Source organism: Equus quagga, chromosome 15, assembly GCF_021613505.1.
Source record: "Equus quagga isolate Etosha38 chromosome 15, UCLA_HA_Equagga_1.0, whole genome shotgun sequence".
In the NCBI taxonomy this organism is placed as follows: domain Eukaryota; kingdom Metazoa; phylum Chordata; class Mammalia; order Perissodactyla; family Equidae; genus Equus; species Equus quagga.
In genome coordinates, this window is record NC_060281.1 from 88,490,036 (window position 1) to 88,508,622 (window position 18,587).

The window sequence follows — 18,587 nt, forward strand, 5'->3', positions numbered from 1 at the left end:
CAGATAGTGCTTCTTTCCTTCACAACTTCTGCTAATCCTGACTAACCTTGCCCCACACCAATCTGCTTCGTTTGTAGCAAGGTTTTTATTACTATCTACAGAAACTGCTTAAACTTTTGGTTTGCAATTACTTACTCTTCTGTTTTTAACTGTATTTAAAAGGGATTGCTTTTCTCCGATCTGCCTTACAAAATGTCTGCTGCTTGGTATTTACCACCCTCAAAGACCTTCTGTTTTTTTTCAATGGCCCAGCAACTTTCCCTCTGTTTCCTGCCTCTGTGTGCAGCTGAGCTGTGAGAGTTTCATGGATTTGGACAGGACCTAAGACTTAGGGAGTAAGATCCATATTAGAATTGTAATTATCTCCTTCCATATGCATTTCTCCTGCTGGACCACTGCTCAAGACGGGCAGCTCTCTGTCTTTTCATCACCGTGATCCCAGACCCTGCACCTGGCCTGTCATGGATGCAGCAGGCAAGCAATAGATTATTGAATGTCAAGTGAATTGGAATAACTATGCTTACTTAAGTGAAAAAACAACTTCTGTTTTTTGGAATTACACAATAAATGTATAATCATTGTAGAAGAGCCAGAAAAGTCAAATGTGCAAAATGGAAACCCACATTACCTAAAGCCTCACCCCCATGGGTAGCATCAGTTAATGGATACAGATGTGGACACAGATACGGATATAGATGGAGGGACACATGCTCACATAGGTCACACTTTGTCTGGGGACCTCTTTGGGATAACATTATGTTCAAGCCTTTTCAGATGCTGTTTGATCTAGTACATTGTTTTTAGAGGATCATTGATCTTAAATCAGTTTGTTGTTTTGTTTTCTGATTATAAAAGTAATACATGTCCTTTGAGAAATCAGAAAAGATAGAGAAGTATAAATAAGAAGACAAAGAAAATATCTGGTCTCACTGCCAGAGAGGACCCTATCAGCGTGTTGGTGTGGATCCTTCCAGACATTTATCTGCATACAGTTGTGTCCTTTTCACAAAGATGAGCTCAGACAAGACTTTCTCTTGTCTCCTGCCTGAGTCCCACTGTCCCCCACTGTGGAATGTGTCCTTGGCATGTCTCCAAGGCCGTTTGGAGTTAGAAACGCGCAGCAGGGCCCACCTTGGCACCTCTGTATGTGCTGGCCTGGTGATGTCTTCATGATGAATTCCCATGAACAGGATGGCGGGGTCAAAGGGGAGTGCTTTCCCAGGATGTGGAAACAAGGGACGAATTCCCTCCTGAAAGGCTGACCTGCGTCTCTGAGGCCCCTCAGAATCATGGGGCCCTGGGAAGTCAGGATGTCTGTGCTCATCCGCTGGCCCACTGTAGGCTCACTCTGCTGCCGGAAGGGCTTGGGGCTGGGCCTCCACAGGCCAGGCCCCTCCTTCCTGTGCTGACTAGCTCTGTGACCCTGGTCATCCCCTCCCTGGGGCTCTGCTGACAATGAGGGCCACACTGGCCTGTTCTGAGATCCCTTGAGGTCAGGCATTCCAGGGTTCCAGGACTGGGGATGGACCTGGGGAGGATGTGGGGAGGCAGCCAGGGGGCAGCATTAGGCCCACTGGGCTGGGAGGGAGCCGGGTGGGGAGAGGGCTCTGCTACGCCCAGCTGTGAGCTGCACAAACATCCGGTTACAGCCCTGAAACTGCCCAGTCCCTCCCCGGGCCACACCTGGCCCTGTTTGTCTCCTGCCCGTCCCACGCCCTGCTGACTGCAGGCTCGGTTTCTCTTCCCCTTATTTCTCCCTTTTTGTCACCCTGAGTTCTGGTTTCAGCCAACTCGGGGTTAACTTTAGCTTGGGGATTCCCAGGGGCAACCAGCTGCAGGCAGGGGCACTATGCCATCCCCCTCCTTGCCCTGGACTGGCCCCCAGCTTGGGCTTCACTGACCCTCCAGGCCCAGGGCCTCTATGTGCACCCCTTCATCCAGAAATCCTACAGTTTTCCTATAGTTTCTGGCCCTGAGGGCCCCTCACCTAGCTCGCCTTGAGCAGAGGGGAAGGCTGGGGCCCAGAGAGGGGAAGCAACTTGCCCAGGGTTACACAGCGTGTCAGAGACAGGCCTGGGTAAGAGCCCAGGAGAAGACAGCAATGACGGGTTGGCAAGGGTCACCGTGGGCCAGGCAGGTCACAGACATCATCTACTTTAATCCCCAAACCCACCCATGTGGGGAAGACAGTCATTATCACACCCTTGTGCAGATGAGGAAACAGGCCCACAGAGGGAAGGCAAATCACTCTAGGTCAAGGGCTGAGAAGGGCTGATGGTGGGGTGGGGGACCCTTCCCTGTCTGGCCCTGGGGTCTGAGCTCCCACCACAGAGTCTCCCCCAGGCCCCTGGCCAGCCAGCCCTCCTTCTTCCCAGCTGTGGGGTGAAGGGGTAACCTCCTTTCTGAACCCCTGAAATGGGGTCGTGACTGGGCAACGACGGAGGGAGCTCACCCCACGTGAACAGTGTGGGAGCTTGGCCGAGGGCAGTGCTCCATGCAGGCACAGCCCTGTGTGAGCGCCACTAGGCCTCTTTCTCTCTCGGCCTGTTTCCCCATCCATCATATGGGAAGCCTCCGGCTGGGAGTTGGGACACCCAGGAGTGCTCTCTCTTGCTCTTTGGGGTGTTAATCATTTTGAGCCTCAGTTTTCCTACCTGGGGAAACAGACAATGATCCTGGCTGTCAGCCTCACAGAATCCGTGAGTGGTTCAGCTGGATAACGTGTCCCGTGTTCATAAATGGTGCAGGGACAATAGGCCACTCTGTAATGTCTCAGGGCACAACTGCCTTTTGAAACCACAGATATAGTCAGGGCTGAGGCCTTCAGGCCCAGCTTCGCCTCCCCTGAGCCCCATCCCTGGCCCTCTTCTGGACTTTGGGGCTCTGGACACTCCAGCCCACTTGCCAGGCCAGCCTGTGTTCATGCCCTTGTCCCACCTTGCCCCTGCCTGCAGCATAGACCATGGTCCCATCATCCACCCTGGAGAACTCCTGTGCACCCCCCAGACCCCACCCTCGGCCTACCTCCCAGCATCCTCTGCACGTCCCCTCTCTGCCTGGTGGTCACTGTCTATGTCCGATTCTCCTTCCTCCCCAGGGCAGGGCTCGCTCACACGGCACAGAATACAAGGGCTTTCTGGGTGGTGAGCAGGATGGTGGGCCAGGCAGCATGGAAAACAGGAGTCTGGGGTCTTTGAGGCGGAGGGGTCAGGGTCTTTCAGTGGGGGCCATGGTGCACCAGCTGAGGGGTGCTGCAGTCCCCTTCTGTGCCTTTGCTCATGCTGACTCCCTAGCCCAGGATGCCCTTTCTTCCTCTGCCTCTCTAGCCCTGGGGGTCCAGCTTCCAGACCCTGTTTTGAGGTGGCTGAAGTTGTTGCTGCCACCAGACCACCTTTGCTGACTGCGCAGGGCCCCCCGTGTCATGTCCCCCACCCTTTGTCTTCTCCATTAATGTTTCGGGGGAGCGGGTCTTGTCTGTGCCATGAGCTCTGGGCTGTGCAGGGATAAGTCTCCAGACCCAGCTTCACCCTCAGAGCCTGGCATGGGCCAGGCATGTGTGTGCCTGTTGCAGGGAAGTGAGGGGCGATGGGAGTGAACAGCAGTTGGTGGGCCCATTGATCACGGCTGGGGTGAAGGCCACACTCCCCCAGGCTCACAAGCGGGGGCACTTGCCCCAGGCGTGCCCACCAGACACTGCACATCTCATGTCAGGTGACGTGGTGATATGGCCCCGGCCAGCAGGCCTGGCTCCTGTCTTTCCTGGGCTGGGGGAGCTATCAGCAGTGTCCCCCGAGAAAGAGCTGGTGATGTCCCACCAGTGGAAGGGGTTTACCACCTTTGAGGGTGAACCTAGGAAACTGTGGCTGGTTACTTGGTCCCCAGTCTCCACTCCAATCAGAACCTCAGGGCCCTGGCCTGTCCTGGGAACCTCTCTGATTGGAGAAGATCAGGGAGGAGAGGAGAGAAGGGGAGTGACAGCCTGGAGGGTGGATCCAGGAGGACTATAGTGGGGGACTTGGGGATTCCGGTCACCCACGGGGTGGGGGGCATCAGGCCTCACCATGCTGGCCTGTTTGTCACACTTCTAGCCCTCTCTTTGCCCTCAGCTTCTAGACCTGACGTCAGGCATTCTGGGCAGGAAGGGGGCACACAGTGCCTGCAGCCCCTTCCTCCCATGTGAAGGAAGCACATTCCAGGTCTCACTTTGGACTTGACTGGGCTGGTCCTGCCTTGCCTGGGACATGAACAACTGAGAGCCCCGCACAAACCAGGTGCCCAGGAGGCCTTAGGGAGGCTCCGTGGATGGATGGATGGATGGATGGATGGGTGGAGGGATGAAAGTATGGATGGATGATGGATGGTTGATGGGTGGATGGACAGATGGGCAGACAGATGTATGGACAGATGGATGAGTAGATGACCAGTCCAGGTTTCTGTCTGCTGGGGAAGGAGACTGTGAGGCCTTGTGGGGGACAGACGTGCTTCAGGGCTACACATTATTGCAGACCTTGGGCTCCCATAACAGCCATCATGAGGGGCCACATTTCTCTCCCTCTCCCCATACTTGGCCTAAGGCCCCTGAAGAGTCCTAGGTCTGAGGGCAGCAGGTGAGATATGATCCATCCAGGGCTCCTCTAAGCAACAAGTGTCTGAGTGTGTGCCATGGTCACCTGAGGCTCCATGCCTGGCATTTAGAACGGTTCTTGGGAGGCCCTGAGGAGGGGATACCACCTGCACAAACAGAAGATGCTGCTCCTGTGATCTCAAGACCCTGCCCAGATCAGCCTAGTTACAGGGGTTTGGGCGGCCTTGGTGCTGGGACGCAGGCCCCTTCTCCAGCTGGACTGCTGGAAACTTCTGGAGCTGGACACTCCTCCCTCCCCAAGGAGAAGAAGGCACCTGCTGCCAGGCTGGGGCCAGTGTTGGGGTTTCCCAGCTATTTCGGGCTTTAGGGACTCTTGGTTTCGCCAGGCCAGCTGCACTGGGTGAGGGTGTGAGGCCAATGGAGAGCCCAGAGCTGCTGGCCTGAGGCCGGCTGGGGCCGGAACAGCCCAGCGATAACGATAACGGCAACAACAGGCAGCTGCAGAGAGGAGCAAAACGCCCATTTTCCATCTGACTGTCCCTCCCCTCCCCCCAGGGAGTGAGGTTCCATGATTATCAATGAGCTGCACAGAGGGGAAACTGAGGCTGTAGGTCACCAACTCCAGCTGCAGGGACCTGGCCCCGAGTCAGGGCTTCTCCTGGCCCCTGGCTGCCTCCAGCTGCTCAGATATGTGCCCTCAGGGGATTCAGACTGGAAGCTCCCGGGCCCCATCATCCCAGTGTATTTTCCCCACTGCACAGATCCCGTGTCCTGCCTAACACCATTCACTGTCTGTTAGGCTTATTCTTGTGTCCCCTAGATGTGAGTACTCCGAGCAGGGCTGGGCCTGATTGCCCACTACTGTGGTCTCTCACACAGTAGGTGCTCAGGAAAGAGATACCAAATGGGCAAATCGGCTCTGGGCAGTGTCTGCAATGGGGCCTCATCCGCACTGGGACTTGGTCCACGCTGGAACTGAGTTGGAGCCCCTGTCTGACCAGGGCACCTGAGAATGGGGCTCCCTTGGCTGGTCTGGGGTCCCACCTGCTCCAGCCTGCTCTGCCCTGCAGCTCCAGGCCAGCACCCTTCCCTCAGAGAGCCACTCTCTGCCACCCAGCCCATGGCAGCCCTCTGTCCTCTGCTGGGAGCCAGGCTGGGGTCTGGTTGCAGCTTCCTCCCTCCTCCTGGGACAGTCAGGAGACCCCGCCATTTCCCCACGTAGGCTGGCCACTGGGCAGGCAGGGGTTGCCCATCTTAGTGAGGACCTGTGGGTTGTCCAGGCTCCGGTGCCTGGTATAGCCCTGGGCACAGTGGACACTCAGTGGACACTCAGTGGACATCAGTCCTGACATGAGATGTCCCCAAGCCAGAAGCTAAGGAGCAAGAAGGACCTGGGGTGTTGATGTAGGCACAAAAAGAGGGCGTCACCATGAGGGAGGGCCTGTGTGGAAACAGATGCATGGTGGGTGATGTGATGGGTTGTTCTGTCAGCTACTCTGTCCCCAGAGTGGACATGGGGTGTCTGATGATCCTAGCTCTGTGACCCTGGCCACAGAAGACACCCAGCCCGTCTCCTGGCCCATGTCCTTGTCACTCTGAGATATTCTCCCTGACTCCTGCCAGTTTCCCTGGGGACAAGGGCTGCCCACAGGACCCATCCCTTGAGGATCCCTGCACACGCTATGCTGTCACTGAGTGAGCAATGGTGTCAGGGTCACACTTGGGCCTCTCACAGGCTGGGCTGCTGTGAGCTCACACCAGAGGTCTGGTGGGGCCCATGGGAACGAGGAACCCCATGGTGACTGCCTGGGTGTGGTCCCTGGTGAGGCTGCTGGCACCCATCATGGTACCTCTGTCAAAGCCCAACCCACAGAGCACTCGATGGCGCTGTGCAGTGTGCAGTACGGCTGACCGCAGGGCTGGTGGCTGGCCTTGGGCCTCCTCCATTATAAGGAGCATAATTCAGTCATTCCGCAAACAGTTACTCCGAGCTTGGATGACCAAAATTTATCATCCAAACGGGGACATTTCTGGGAGTGGAAGGGGACTATTAATAATTATGCCAAGACACAGGCATGAACTGGGAATGTCCAGTGAAATCCAGGATGCAGGTCGCCCCCCAGAGCCTGCCCTGGGCCCAGCCTTCTAGGGGAGGCCAGCATTTGTGGGATCCTGCCAAAGAGGGTTAGGTTCCCTGTGGTCCCAGGTGACCAACTGCCTTTTCAGAAAAACTGATTCAAAGACTGGCCCTGCCCTGACCCCACTACCCTCCATCACATCACTGTGTTTATGTCCCCGAGGCCCACCCACAATTCTTCAGGGTGACCATGTAGGAGCAGGGGCTTCCCCAGGTCACCCCAGAGGGAGCGAGTCCTCACGATCTCCTGCACGAAGTGCCTCTTAGGCACTTTGCACAGCAGTGCTTTGGGGAGAGACTGGCCGGCTGGCCAGCCCCGTGGATACTGGATTGGGAATGCGCCTGTGTATGCAGCCAGGGACACCAGAAGACTTGGCCCTGCTCCTCCCACATGTCCCACTCAGGAGCCACAGGGAGGAGGTTGATGAGCCATCCAGCCATGGATGGGTTGTGGGACACAGAACCTGGCAGGGGGCCACAGAGACCCTGGGAAGGGGCTGATGTGTCGGGAGGGAGGGAGCTAAGGAGAGCCCACTCTGAGTTGTGGATGGCATTGTGCTGCGTCATGTGTCACTAGCCCCGTGGGCATTACAGGGGACAGGTGACTGTTTCGTGGACACCCCTGAAGCTGTATTTTCAAGGCGGCTGGAAACCTGGGTTTGGACCTTTGTGTTGGGAAGTGGGTGTCACCTTGTTTGTGGGTGACAGGGTCTGGTTCGTCTGTTTCCTGGTGAGTGTCTGTGTCCCCATGAGACACAGGCTGGGGGTAGACCCCCCTTCTCACTTTTGCTGGGCTCAGTGAATACTCTGGGGTGAAGGGGTTCCCTTGCCCAGGTCTGGCTGGGCCGCACTCTCTAGGTACATTTGGAGGCCTCATTTGACCAGGCAGATGGAAGAGTCACCTAGCTCAGTTCAGTAGGAGCTCCTGGGACTTTTCCAGGGCCCCAGCAGTCACCTCCCCTCCTCCCCCTCTCCTCCCCTCCCCCAGGGTTCTAGCAGCCATCTCCTCTCCCCTCCCCCAGGGTTATGAGAAATCGCCTCTACACCCCCAGGGCTCTGAGAAGTCACCTTGTCTCCCCTGCCCCAGGGCCCCAGCAGTCACCTCCCCTCCCCTTCCCCAGGGCTCCAGCAGCTACCTCCTGTCCCCTCCCCCAGTGTTCTGAGAAATCACCTCTCCACCCCCATGGCTCTGAGAAATTAACTTTTCTCCCCTCCCCCAGGGCCCCTCTGGCCTCATCTGCCCCCAAAGCTATTTTGGGCTCTGGCTTTTCAGCTGTAGAGAAAGCCACAATCCTCTCCCTGCACCACCCCCTTCCCCCCTTTTGATTCAGTCACCTCCTTCAGCACTGGCCTGGCCTCCAGCAGGGAGAAGGCCCTGGAAGGAGGGGGCTGCCCAGGGTCACACAAAAAGGCAGGGTGGGGCTGGGTACAAGGCCCCCCAAGACCTCCCACTCTTGTCTATTCATTCTGTGAGGGCTTCACCCAGCTTGGACCTGCCCAATGCCCTGGGGCTCTCACTTCCCTAGACTGCCTGGGCTCTGAGCTGGGCACCGCAGGCCCTGTGGTCCCTCATGGTCAGTGTCCCCTTTGTGAAATGGGCAATGACAGCCCTAAGGGACTTTGAGGCTCCATGAGGGACTGTGAAGTAGGAGAGGTTCCCAGTGATGGCAGCTGGAGGCATCCATGGACTTTTGTTGATTTGATCTTATCCTAAGTGTGCAGGGAGATGCTTGTGCTGCATCAGAGGCTCCCTGGGCTGGGAGCTGATCTTGGGGGATGGGGAGGGAGTAGGGGTCAGGGGTGGTCTCTGTGGCTATTCCTCCAGCATGTGAGCTCTTCCAGGGCAGGTGGTCCTTGTCTCCTTGCACCCAGCACTGGCCCACAGCCATGCTCTCTAAGGGTTTGTTGCATGAATGAGTGAGTGAATGAATGAATGACAAGTCATACAGGGCTGAGGAGACCTGGAAAGAACCTGGGGAGTAGGTCAGCCAGCAACTCACCATGTGACCCCAGGCAGCCCCACTCACCTCCATCCCACCATCAGAGCCTCTGTTCTCTCTTTGTGAAATGGTCACACAACACCTGCCCCTGCTGTGCTTTGTGGACTCAGAGGGTCCTCCCATGACTCCCCTTCTGCCTGCCTCCTACCCCCCCAGACCCGGAGTCAGTAGATGTTAAGGAACCCAGGGCCCCATGCCACAGAGCCTTGAGGATGACTCTGATTTCCAAATGCAGAGAGTGTCTGTGTTCAGCACCTTCTCTTGGCCCAGCATAGGCACGGCCTTCTCAGGAGGGAGGGTGAGCAAATCAGGGGACCTGGATGCCCACCATCTGTGTGGCCCTGAGCACCTATGGGACCTGGGCATGTGGCCTCAGATCCGGGAACCTAGTTCTCCTCATTGGTAAGGTTTGGGGGGTATTACCCCAGGGTGGTCTGGGGATCACAAGAGGTAAAGCACCTCAGACACCTGCACAGCGCTTCCCTCAAGTAGCACTTGGCCAGCAGACACTATCCTCATGGCAGGTGAGATAACAGTGTAGCAGAGCTGGGGGCTATCCCACCACTGAGCCGAGCTGGGGACAATCCACAGTGGGCAGAGCTGGGCACAATCCCACATTTGGGCAGAGCTGGGGATGATCCCACAGTTGGGCAGAGCTGGGGATGATCCTACAGTTGAGTAGACCTGGGGAGGATCCCACAACTGAGCAGCATTGGGGACAATCCCATAGTTGAGTAGAGCTGGGAACATTCTCATAGATGAGCAGCAGTCATTGAGGTGCTCAGTGATGTCTACCCAGCACTCAGCTGAGCCTCTAAGGGGCTGAGGGAAGTACAGGGCTTCCTTGGGGCACCCACCATCCAGTCGTGGCTGGGGGTGGTGGGCTTTGTTGTATGCCTGTTTGTGATGGCCAAGGTGAGCCTGAGAGATGGGGAGAGTAAAGAAACAGGGAGCCCTTTTCAGATCCATCCAGTTTTTGGTTTACATAGAGAAAGAAAGAGCAGCGGAAGGTACCAGCTCCCAGTGGTGCTGACGGGCAAGGCCAGAACAATGGGATGGGGGAGGAGAGAAGGCAGAAAAGAGGACCCAGGAGAGGCGTTTTGGGAGGCTGAGAGTTTCAAGATGGAAAGAATGGTGTGAGGTGCTCAAGTCCACCCAGAGGTTAACAACAGGAATGATGGTGAGGGAACTGTTGGATTGGGCCACTTGAAGGCCATTGGTGCCTTGGCAAGTGATGGGAGAGATTAGGTGATGGCAGGAAGTGAGGGGGACATGGAGCCCCCAGAGACGTACTGTAAGGGACAGGAGAGAGGTAGGTGCCACTGGAGAGAACGCGGCATCCAAGATGGGTTCTGGGGTGGGAGAAGGAGTAGGCTTATGGCCAGAGGGATGAGAGGGGGTGATGGGAAAATGGATTGGCCATCTTTGAGGGTCAGGGCATGGGTGAGGGGTTGCTGGGAAGGGCAGCCTGGGTGAGCCAGGCAGATAGTCTACCCTGAGTGACTGAGTGTCTTGGAAACCATGAGGGTGCCCGCTAACTGAGGGAGGTCAGAGGTCAGAGGCCCTGCCGGAGTCCCCTGTGTCCCAGGTTTAGGGGTCTTCACCACACAGTCCTTTAGAAGAGTGGTTCACAGACGCAGTTGCCCCATTGTTTTCATATCAGGAAACAATAATCCTTGAGAATTTGTCAGGTCACAGATGGGCCATCCTCAAGTCCAGGCATTTCCTTACTTCTGGTTTATTTCTTCCACATAGTATCCTATCTGTAGTCCTCTGATGGCCATCTGACCCTTCACATTGAGATGTAGAGGCCTGAATGCTGGTGCTGGGGCCCAGAGATGGCTTCTGGGCCCTCTGATGGAGATGCAGTGGGGGTCCCAAGGCAGCCCTGACCGCTGGCCTGGGTGTCTGGGCAAGATCCTCCATTACTGCTGCAGAGGGACCAGGCTGGCCAGAAGTACACAGTCGGCACTTGGGGAACCACTGCTGGTTGGTGGCAGTGGTCTGGGACCTGGATGGGGCTGGGATCACTCATGGGCCAGTCATTGCTGCAGCCCCAGCTTCAACCTTGGCTCTCAGGGGTCCACGGGGAAGGGGACTAGAACAGTGTGCAGTGACAGTGACCACAGGGAACTGGGATGTCATTGGGGTTTCATCGAGGGACAGGGGCAGGGGAGGCTCTTGGAGGTGGATCCAAGAGGCAAAGGGCCCCCGTGCACTGACAGCTGGCCTGTGTGTGCCTCCCTCACAAGCATCTGTCCTTCCTGAGGCCTGAGGGTCCCAGAATTCAGGGCCTCTCTGCTGAATGCCCCTCTGTGCATTCCCCTGGAGCTTTGGTGACCTCTCACGGGGGAGCAGATGTGACCCCAGAGGAAAGGAGAGCCTCAGCAGGTTCTTGGCGGGAAAGGGCAGAAGTGGAAGTGGACTAAGGGGGTGGTCAGCAAGAGGAGCAGGGGAATGCAGCCTGGTGCTCTGGGAGGTTGGGATGTGAGCTGTGCTGGCCTGCTCCCTGGCAGCTTCACATGGGTCAATGTCTCCCTTCAGCAGCCACCCGAGCACCTGCTGCGTTTGGCACTGGGCCTCCTTTCCTGGGACCCCACGAAGCCACGGCTCCCTGTCTTTTTCCCCCAGAGAGCATACCCGACAGAAGGTGTTGCTGAGAATTCTGGATCCCGAGGGGTAGCAGCTGGGACCAGGGAGTGCGGGAATCGGGACGGGGGAAACCACCTGCCAGGGACTGACCCTCCTGGTGTTGGGGCAACCAAGGGTAAGCCCTGCAGTGACTCTCCCCTCCCAGAAGCATACTGAGGTGGGATCTTCAGGAAGAGGAGACCCTCTCTCAGCCTGTCCCCCGAATGCCCTGACTCTGATTTTTGACCCAGAGAAAGGGGAAGGAGCCTGAGGAGCCCAGCTATTCAGAGCCGAGTCCCCTGTCCTCCTCTGTCTCTCCTCGACCCCAACAGCTCTGTCCCCTCAGGCCATGGGTCCCAGGACAGGGTGGCCTGGGTCCAGGGGGGCTCGGAGCCCTCCATTAGTCCAAGTGAGACTAATTAGGAGGGCCTAGTGGGAACCCAGGGTCAGGAGCTGAGATCTGGAGTTGAGTGGCCCGGGTTCCAGTTCCTGCTGTGACCTCGAGCAGGTCACTCAGGGTCTCTGGGCCTTGGGGTCCCCATCTTTACTATTAAGATCTGAGTAAGATCTTCCTCCAAGGGCGCTTTGATGACCGAGAATGAAGGCCTGGAGAGCAGTTAGCTGAGGGGTCAGCGGGTAGAAAGGCCCCAAGCTGAAGCTAAAATCCAAGTCCCCTCCCTGTGACCCCAGGAGGAGAAGGGGCCCCAGGAGACTGGGGACAAAGGAGGGCTGGGCCTGGGCTGGGGAGGCCCCCAGGAGTGGCCTGGACTGGGGACTTGGCAGGACGCAGAGGGAGAGGAACGTGGGAGAAGGTGTCTCTAGTCCCAGGATCTGGGCAATGGGGCTGTGGTCTGCAAATAAGCCCCCCGAGGGTGTCCACATCCTAACCCCCAGAACTTGTGGACAGGGTCCCTTATGTGGCCACAAGGATTGTGCGTATGTGAGGGAGTTAAGGACCCCGAGATGGGGAGATTACCCTGGATCATCTGGGTGGGCTGCATGTGGGGTCTTTCTAAGGCAAAGATGAGATGGGAGGGTCAGAGTGACAGAAGGAGATGTGGTGATGGAAGCAGAGGTGGAGAGAAAGGGACAGACTGAAGATGCTGCCTTGGGACCGTGAAGTTGCAGGGAGGGGCCACAAGCCAAGGAAACTGGCACCTCTAGAAGCTGGAAAATGCCAGGGAGCAGGTTCTCCCTGGAGCTGCCAGGGGGGCAGCCTGCCAACTCCTTGATTTCAGCAGTGGGCTCATTTTGGACTTCTGACCTCAGACCTGTGAGCGAGTCAATGCGTGTTGTTTTAACCACCAAGTGTGTGGTGATTTGTCACAGCAGCCACAGGAAACTAACGCAGGAGACAAGGGAGAGACTCACTGAAAACACTCAGCGTGGCTCTTGCATGGCCCATTACCCCTGGGGACATGAGCCTGACCTGCTGCCATGGTCCCCAAACCCCCAAAGTGCGGTGGAGAAGCCGGGACCCAGGGACTCAACATGAAGGGCTGGGTGGGGCCGGGGCCAGGTTCTGTCATCGCACCCCTCCTCCTCAGAGGGCTACTGGCACCCCCAGACCCTAGGAGCCTCACGGCATCACAGGAAGCCTAAACGGGACTGACATCCATGATCGAACAGAGATGGTTCCCGATAAATAATGCCCCCCACCCCCGGGAAAGTGACAGGTGACTTTTCGTGCCACATCTGCCCTCTTTTTGGCAGAGCTGTGGCTGGGGTGCGGGAACAGCTCAGGGGTCTGGGACACCCAAAGCGGGTATCAGATAGGGTGAGAGCAGCCTTGGGTTTGTGGTGTGTGCAGGATGGTGGGACTTTGTACCAAGGGTCCACCCTGGATCCACGGGCAGGAGGTTGCCCGGCTGGACCCCCCTGGACAAATCAGAGGATGGTAACTATGTAAACTGCCACCCACCCGGTGATGACGAGCTGGTGGTTCTGGAGGCAGGAACACAGGGGGCTCCCCATGCGGGGGCAGCTCTACCAGCTCCGTGGTCATTGCCATGTCCTGAGGCTGCCAGGTGATCACTGTGCATGTCAGAGCCCAATTCCCGTCAATGCTAAGGCCTCGGATGAAACATGTCCCCACTGTTAACTGTGGTACAAGATGCCTGGCCTCTGCATTGAGACACCAGTTTCCCTCCAGCAAAGGCTTTGCGTAATTTCAGAGACATTATGGGGTACCTATTTCCCTCCTTGCGTGGGTTCCTGGGGAGCTCAGAGCTTATCTTTGTCAAGTGGTGAGCCTCCTGGCAGGGCTTTTGTGTGACAGTTTCCTTCCTGGCTTCCTCCAAGTCCTCTTACATCTCTGAACCTGCCATCGGGTGAGGAATTGAGATGGGTCCCGGATTTAAGAGCCCAGGAAGCTGCTGGAGTGTCCTGGACCCCATGGATGGTCCAGCCCTTGGGAGTAACAGGGAGGGGTGAGGGTAGACAAGAGCTGAGCTGGGAAGGGAGGAGGGCATCCCAAGGAGTGAGGGCCAGGAACAGAGGGGGTCCAGGCCAGAATAGGGACTCCAGGCTGAGGAAAGAGAGGACAGGAGGATGTAGAGGGTCCCAACTGGGGCAGAGAGCGAGACTTATCTAGAGGCTATTGGCCATGGACAGCTCCAACCAGGGAGGTGGCAAGGACTGGGCACAGCCCTGTGATGGAAGAGGAACAGGAGGAAGGAGAGAGCAGAGGGACTGATGTTCGGTGACTGGACTTCTCATGTCCTGGCTGGTTTCCTGGGAGATGCCCCTGGGGGACTGTGAGCCTCTCCGCTTGGGTTACTTTCCCACTGGGTGCCAAGGATTCCCCCAGCCCACTGCGAGAATCCTGGAGAGACTGCAAATTAAATATGAGACAAGAAAAAAATGAGCAGAGAGCATGATTTCTGACTGATGAAAGGACATTTACTGGGAGTTTATCGGGTGCAGGGAGAAGGGCTGGGGATGACTAGAGTGGGGCCCAGGGAGATCCCTTTCGGGTCCAATGGGGAACATCTCAGGCCCTAACCTGGGGAGTTTGGGTGCTCTCTTTGGCCTCTGTCTCTTCAGGCTCACACGTCCTCATAATTCCTCCTCCCACGCTCTGCTCCCTTGGCGCTGGCTGGCATCAACCTTGAGGTCTCATCTTTCCTTGGGGAATCTGTCTGTCCTGGGGCATCTGTCTGCCTGAAGATCTCCCTCCAGATCCGTCTCCCCCGTGTCTTCATACAGGATGTCCATCCATATTGGTTTCAGGCTCTCCTCCCTTTCAAGGAGGGGGATTCTTGTCCCACATTACCAGACTGTGAGGACCCATGATTCCGAGGAGGAGCTCAGACGTAATCCTGGAGACCATGAGTGGGCCCCAGGATGGCTGGAGGTGGACATGGTCCACAAAAGAATAGCGAATATAGGGAAAGTGTGTAGGGTGGTTATCCTGGGCTCTGCTACCCTAATCTCCTGTTCTGGAATATTCTCTGGGCATAATGGGCAAGAGTGGAACTACCCCTCCAGGGAAAATGAAGATGACTTCAGCCCCAGAGTCCAGAGAAGGAGCTCCTCTGAAGAGAGAGCTCAGGGTCAAAAGGAGAGAGCAGGAAGGGGTCACGGGGATTGTCTCATGATGTCCGCTCCAGGGGTCAGAGAAGAGTGAAAGGCTAAAGTGAAGGGACATTCTAAAAGAATGAGGGTTACAGGCCCAGAGAGTCCTACCTCAACCCAAGTCAGGAAACAAAGGAAGAAAAAAGCCCTCGATTTCAGTGCAGACCCCAAAGAGGAAGGAGAGAGGGAGACTCACCTTGGAGCATAAGGTGGGTGCCTCCGCTGAACACAGCACACAGTGACACAGCCTCGAACACAAACCTCCTGTCACCCACCCCTCAGGCCCCCCTGCAGCTGCACGGGAGGCCCAGAGTCCAGCCTCCTTGTCATGGGGGCTGGTCGCCTGATGGGAGGGTGGGAGGGGGGCCCCCTCCCTACCTGCAACTGTACCCAATCGGGGGTGAGGTGCCATCCATGCCCAGTTGTGCCGGGTCAGGAGGGAATGTGGGAGAGTCCCATCATATCCCAGGAACCCTCCATTCCTGAGAGGAGCTGTGTGTCCCTGGCTCGGCTTGTTTGGGGAAGGTCATAGGGGCAGGAGTGAGAAAAGCCGTGTACAAAAGGGATGAGGAAGTCTATGTCCTCTGCAGACTTGATTCCATTGGAGGCTTCTGGAAGCCACTGAGTCCTAGAGTCGTGCCCAACATGGCTATGTTTGCAATAGGTGGTGCATGTGTGTGTGTATGTGTGTGTGTGTGTTGTGCGTGTGAATGCCAGTTTATACTAGTCAGTTCCTGTGAGTGTGTGTCTGTCTAGGGTGACTGTCTATGAAATGACTCTGATCCACGATTCAACGTTAGCTTCTAGACCTGTAGTCCATCTGGTCTCAGATCCTACTAGAGTTCCTAAGCAGATGAATCAGTTCACAGATAAGCCCATGGCTTAATCCTAGAATCAGGTTCCCGACACTGAACTGAAGAGGCGCATCAAACACCCATGGACACAGGCCCTGAGTGCTTGTGGGTTATTGTTGAGCTGGCCTCTGAGAAGTTCGAGAGAGCAGAGCTGGCCTGTGGCACACGGTCCTTAATTACAGCTGGGACATGAGTGACACACGAGGAGGGGGAGACCCCAGGAGGGGTGTGGGAGCGTGTGAACAGGGTCCAGGGAGCGAGGGTCCTGTAGAGATTGTGACAGGGATGGTCTGGGGGAGGGGGCACAGGGCAGTGTCCCTGGGGAGGCCGGAAAATGAGGATGGCCCTGAGGAAGGGGACGCGGTGTAGGCTGTGAGGACAGGGAATTGCCAGGATGAGGGCTGGACCAAAGGACCCATGGAATTGGGGTGGGGGGCCTTCCTCTAAGGGACAAAGGGGCTCTTGAGGAGGAACAGCATCCTTAAGGAGAAGGCTGAAGCTTTTAGGGCAGGAGCTGAGGCGAGGCTCGGGAGGCTGTGAGAAGCGACGAGCCTGTGGCCAGGCCAAGCCCAGGTCAACATGGTCCCCACGAGGGTAGGAAGCACGGTGGCGGCTGGCCAGGGCGGGCAGGCGTGCTTTCCTGCCGTGGCCAGACTCCCCTGTGCTAGCATGTTCCCTGGGGGCTTCTGGGTGACCGTGAAAACATCCCACCAGAAACCATCAGGAATGCCCCCTGCAGTCTTCCAGAACAAAGGAACTGGTTCACCTTTGAGGGTGAGTGAAATGAGCAGAACGCAGTGAACAAGCAGCAAGGAGCAGAGCACGATGTCTGATTGAGAAGGAGGATGTTTTATTGAGAAGGATTTGGGCGGAGGGAGAAGGAGGTGTCGGAGTGGGAAGGGTCGACCCCCTTAGGGGTCCCGTGACAGCAGGTCCCTGAGGGTGTGGGCGACTCGGGGACCTAAGGACAGTCTGAGGGGGACAGTTTCTTCTCCACGGTTTTCCCTTGGTGCTTGACCTGGCAGCTGACGCTGCTGTACGATTTCCACTGTGCGGAAGTCCGCGTCAGGTAGCTGCTGGCCGCGTACTTGCCGTTGCTCTGTTTCGAGGACCTGGTGGTCTGGACGCCGTCGGTGGTGACAGCGTCATTTACCTTCCAGATCACCTCCAAGCCGCTGGGGGAGAAGTCACTGATGAGACACACCACTGTGGCCTTGTTGGCCTTGAGCTCCTCAGAGGAGGGCGGGAAGAGAGAGACCGAGGGTGTAGACGTGGGACCACCTGCAGGATGGGAGAGGGGCAGGAGGTCAGAGGTCTGGGGTCCATGACGGGAGGTCCTGACCTTAGCCTCGATGTGGGCTACCAGTCCCTGAAGGCCAGGGTCTGGGCCTCAGGCTGGCCCTTGTTCCCTGAGGTCAGGTCGGTGATGGGTGGGGCCACTCACCTCCTGTTGGCAGAACCTCAGGGCCTGAGTCTAGGCCGTTCTGGGCTCCTCTCAGGGCGCCACATCTCCCTCAGGTTCACATGCCTCCTAAGCCACCATCCCACCCTCTGCTCCCCTGGCGCTGGCTGCCATCAGCCTTGAGGTGTCCTGTTTCCTTTGGCAATCTTTCTGTCCTGTGCATCTGTCTGTGTGAGGTCTGCTCCCAGGGCCCCGTCCCCAGTGTCCTCCTACAGGATGTCTGTGTGTCCTGGGTTGTGGCTCTCCTTCCTTTCACGGAGGGGATTCTTGCCCAGAGTCCCCGTGAGAGCATCGTTGCAGCCGCCACCCTCTCCCCACAGAGAGCCGCCTAGGGCTGCGGGGCGTGGAGGGGGTGTCGGCCCCGGGTCTGGATTGCAGGGCCCCCAGGAGATGCGGGGTTTCCGTGGGAGGTGGCTGTTCTGTGTGAGGCTGGGGCTGCGTCTATTCTGAAGGACCTCCCTGACCTGTGAGGTTCTAGTGGGGAATTTGTCTCTCCTTGGTCCTGTGTCTGCCTGGCAGGGCCTGTCCCCGTCAGGTGTCCCTCTGAGGAGTCCCCAGCCCGGCTGTCTGCTCTGATATCTCTCCTTTGGACCTGAGTGTCCCGACCCCTGTCTTGTCCAGGGCATCCCGCCTGTCCTGGAGCAGGTGGAGGGAGCCCGCTCCCTGGGGCCCCCTTGTCAGAGGAAATGCTCCCTCCATCCTGTGCCCCTAGTCCAGCCTCCTCCTCCTTCTCTCCAAGCCCTGAAACCCAGCGAGGGCTGCCCTCCCTCGCCCCTCGCTGGCCCCGACAGATCCCAGAGAAGGCCGAAGCCAAGACCGCTGAGCCTTTCCGAGCATCCTTCCCACATCCCGTGGCTCCCGTGGCCCAGCCAGAGCCCCCTGTGCCCAGGCCCCTGGGGCCAGAGACCGCAAGGGAGCAGAACATGGAGGGTCCAGAGGAGAACAGGCCCTGAGAGTGAGGCCGGGGTCTCAGGGAGGAGGAGGAGCAGGGGCAGGAAGGGGTCAGTGGGATGGAGCCCTCCTGGGAGACAAAGTGTCCGACGAGAGGGAACAGCCTAGACGGGGTGGAGTGGCCAGAGCAAAGGGTGAAGGTGGAGTCATCCAAAGGGGTCGAGACCCCAGCCCCAGTCAGGACAGAAAGGACAGAAAAGTCCAGCCCGAGTTCGCTGCCAACACCGGAGAGGAGGGAGAGGGGGAGACTCACCTGCGATGGTCAGGTGGGTGCCTCCGCCGAATACAGCACACAGTGACACAGCCTCGAACAAAAAGCTCCTAGCACCCACTTCCCCAGGCCCCCTGCAGCTGCACGGGAGGCCCAGAGTCCAGCCTCCTTGTCATGGGG

At 57.4% G+C, this 18,587-nt stretch overlaps 1 protein-coding gene across 1 annotated transcript in view; it reads right to left on the reverse strand.

Moving 5' to 3' along the window:
- Positions 1-16,611: 16,611 nt before the first annotated feature.
- The window catches only part of LOC124226570 (immunoglobulin lambda-1 light chain-like), a 35,785-nt gene continuing 33,809 nt past the window's right edge, over positions 16,612-18,587 (reverse strand). Inside the window, exons 3-4 of the mRNA XM_046639970.1 lie at positions 18,450-18,501; positions 16,612-17,064 (exon numbers count right to left, since the gene is read on the reverse strand). Coding sequence (XP_046495926.1) covers positions 16,745-17,064; positions 18,450-18,501 — 372 coding nt within the window. The 3' untranslated portion in view covers positions 16,612-16,744. The remainder of the gene's footprint in view (positions 17,065-18,449; positions 18,502-18,587) is intronic.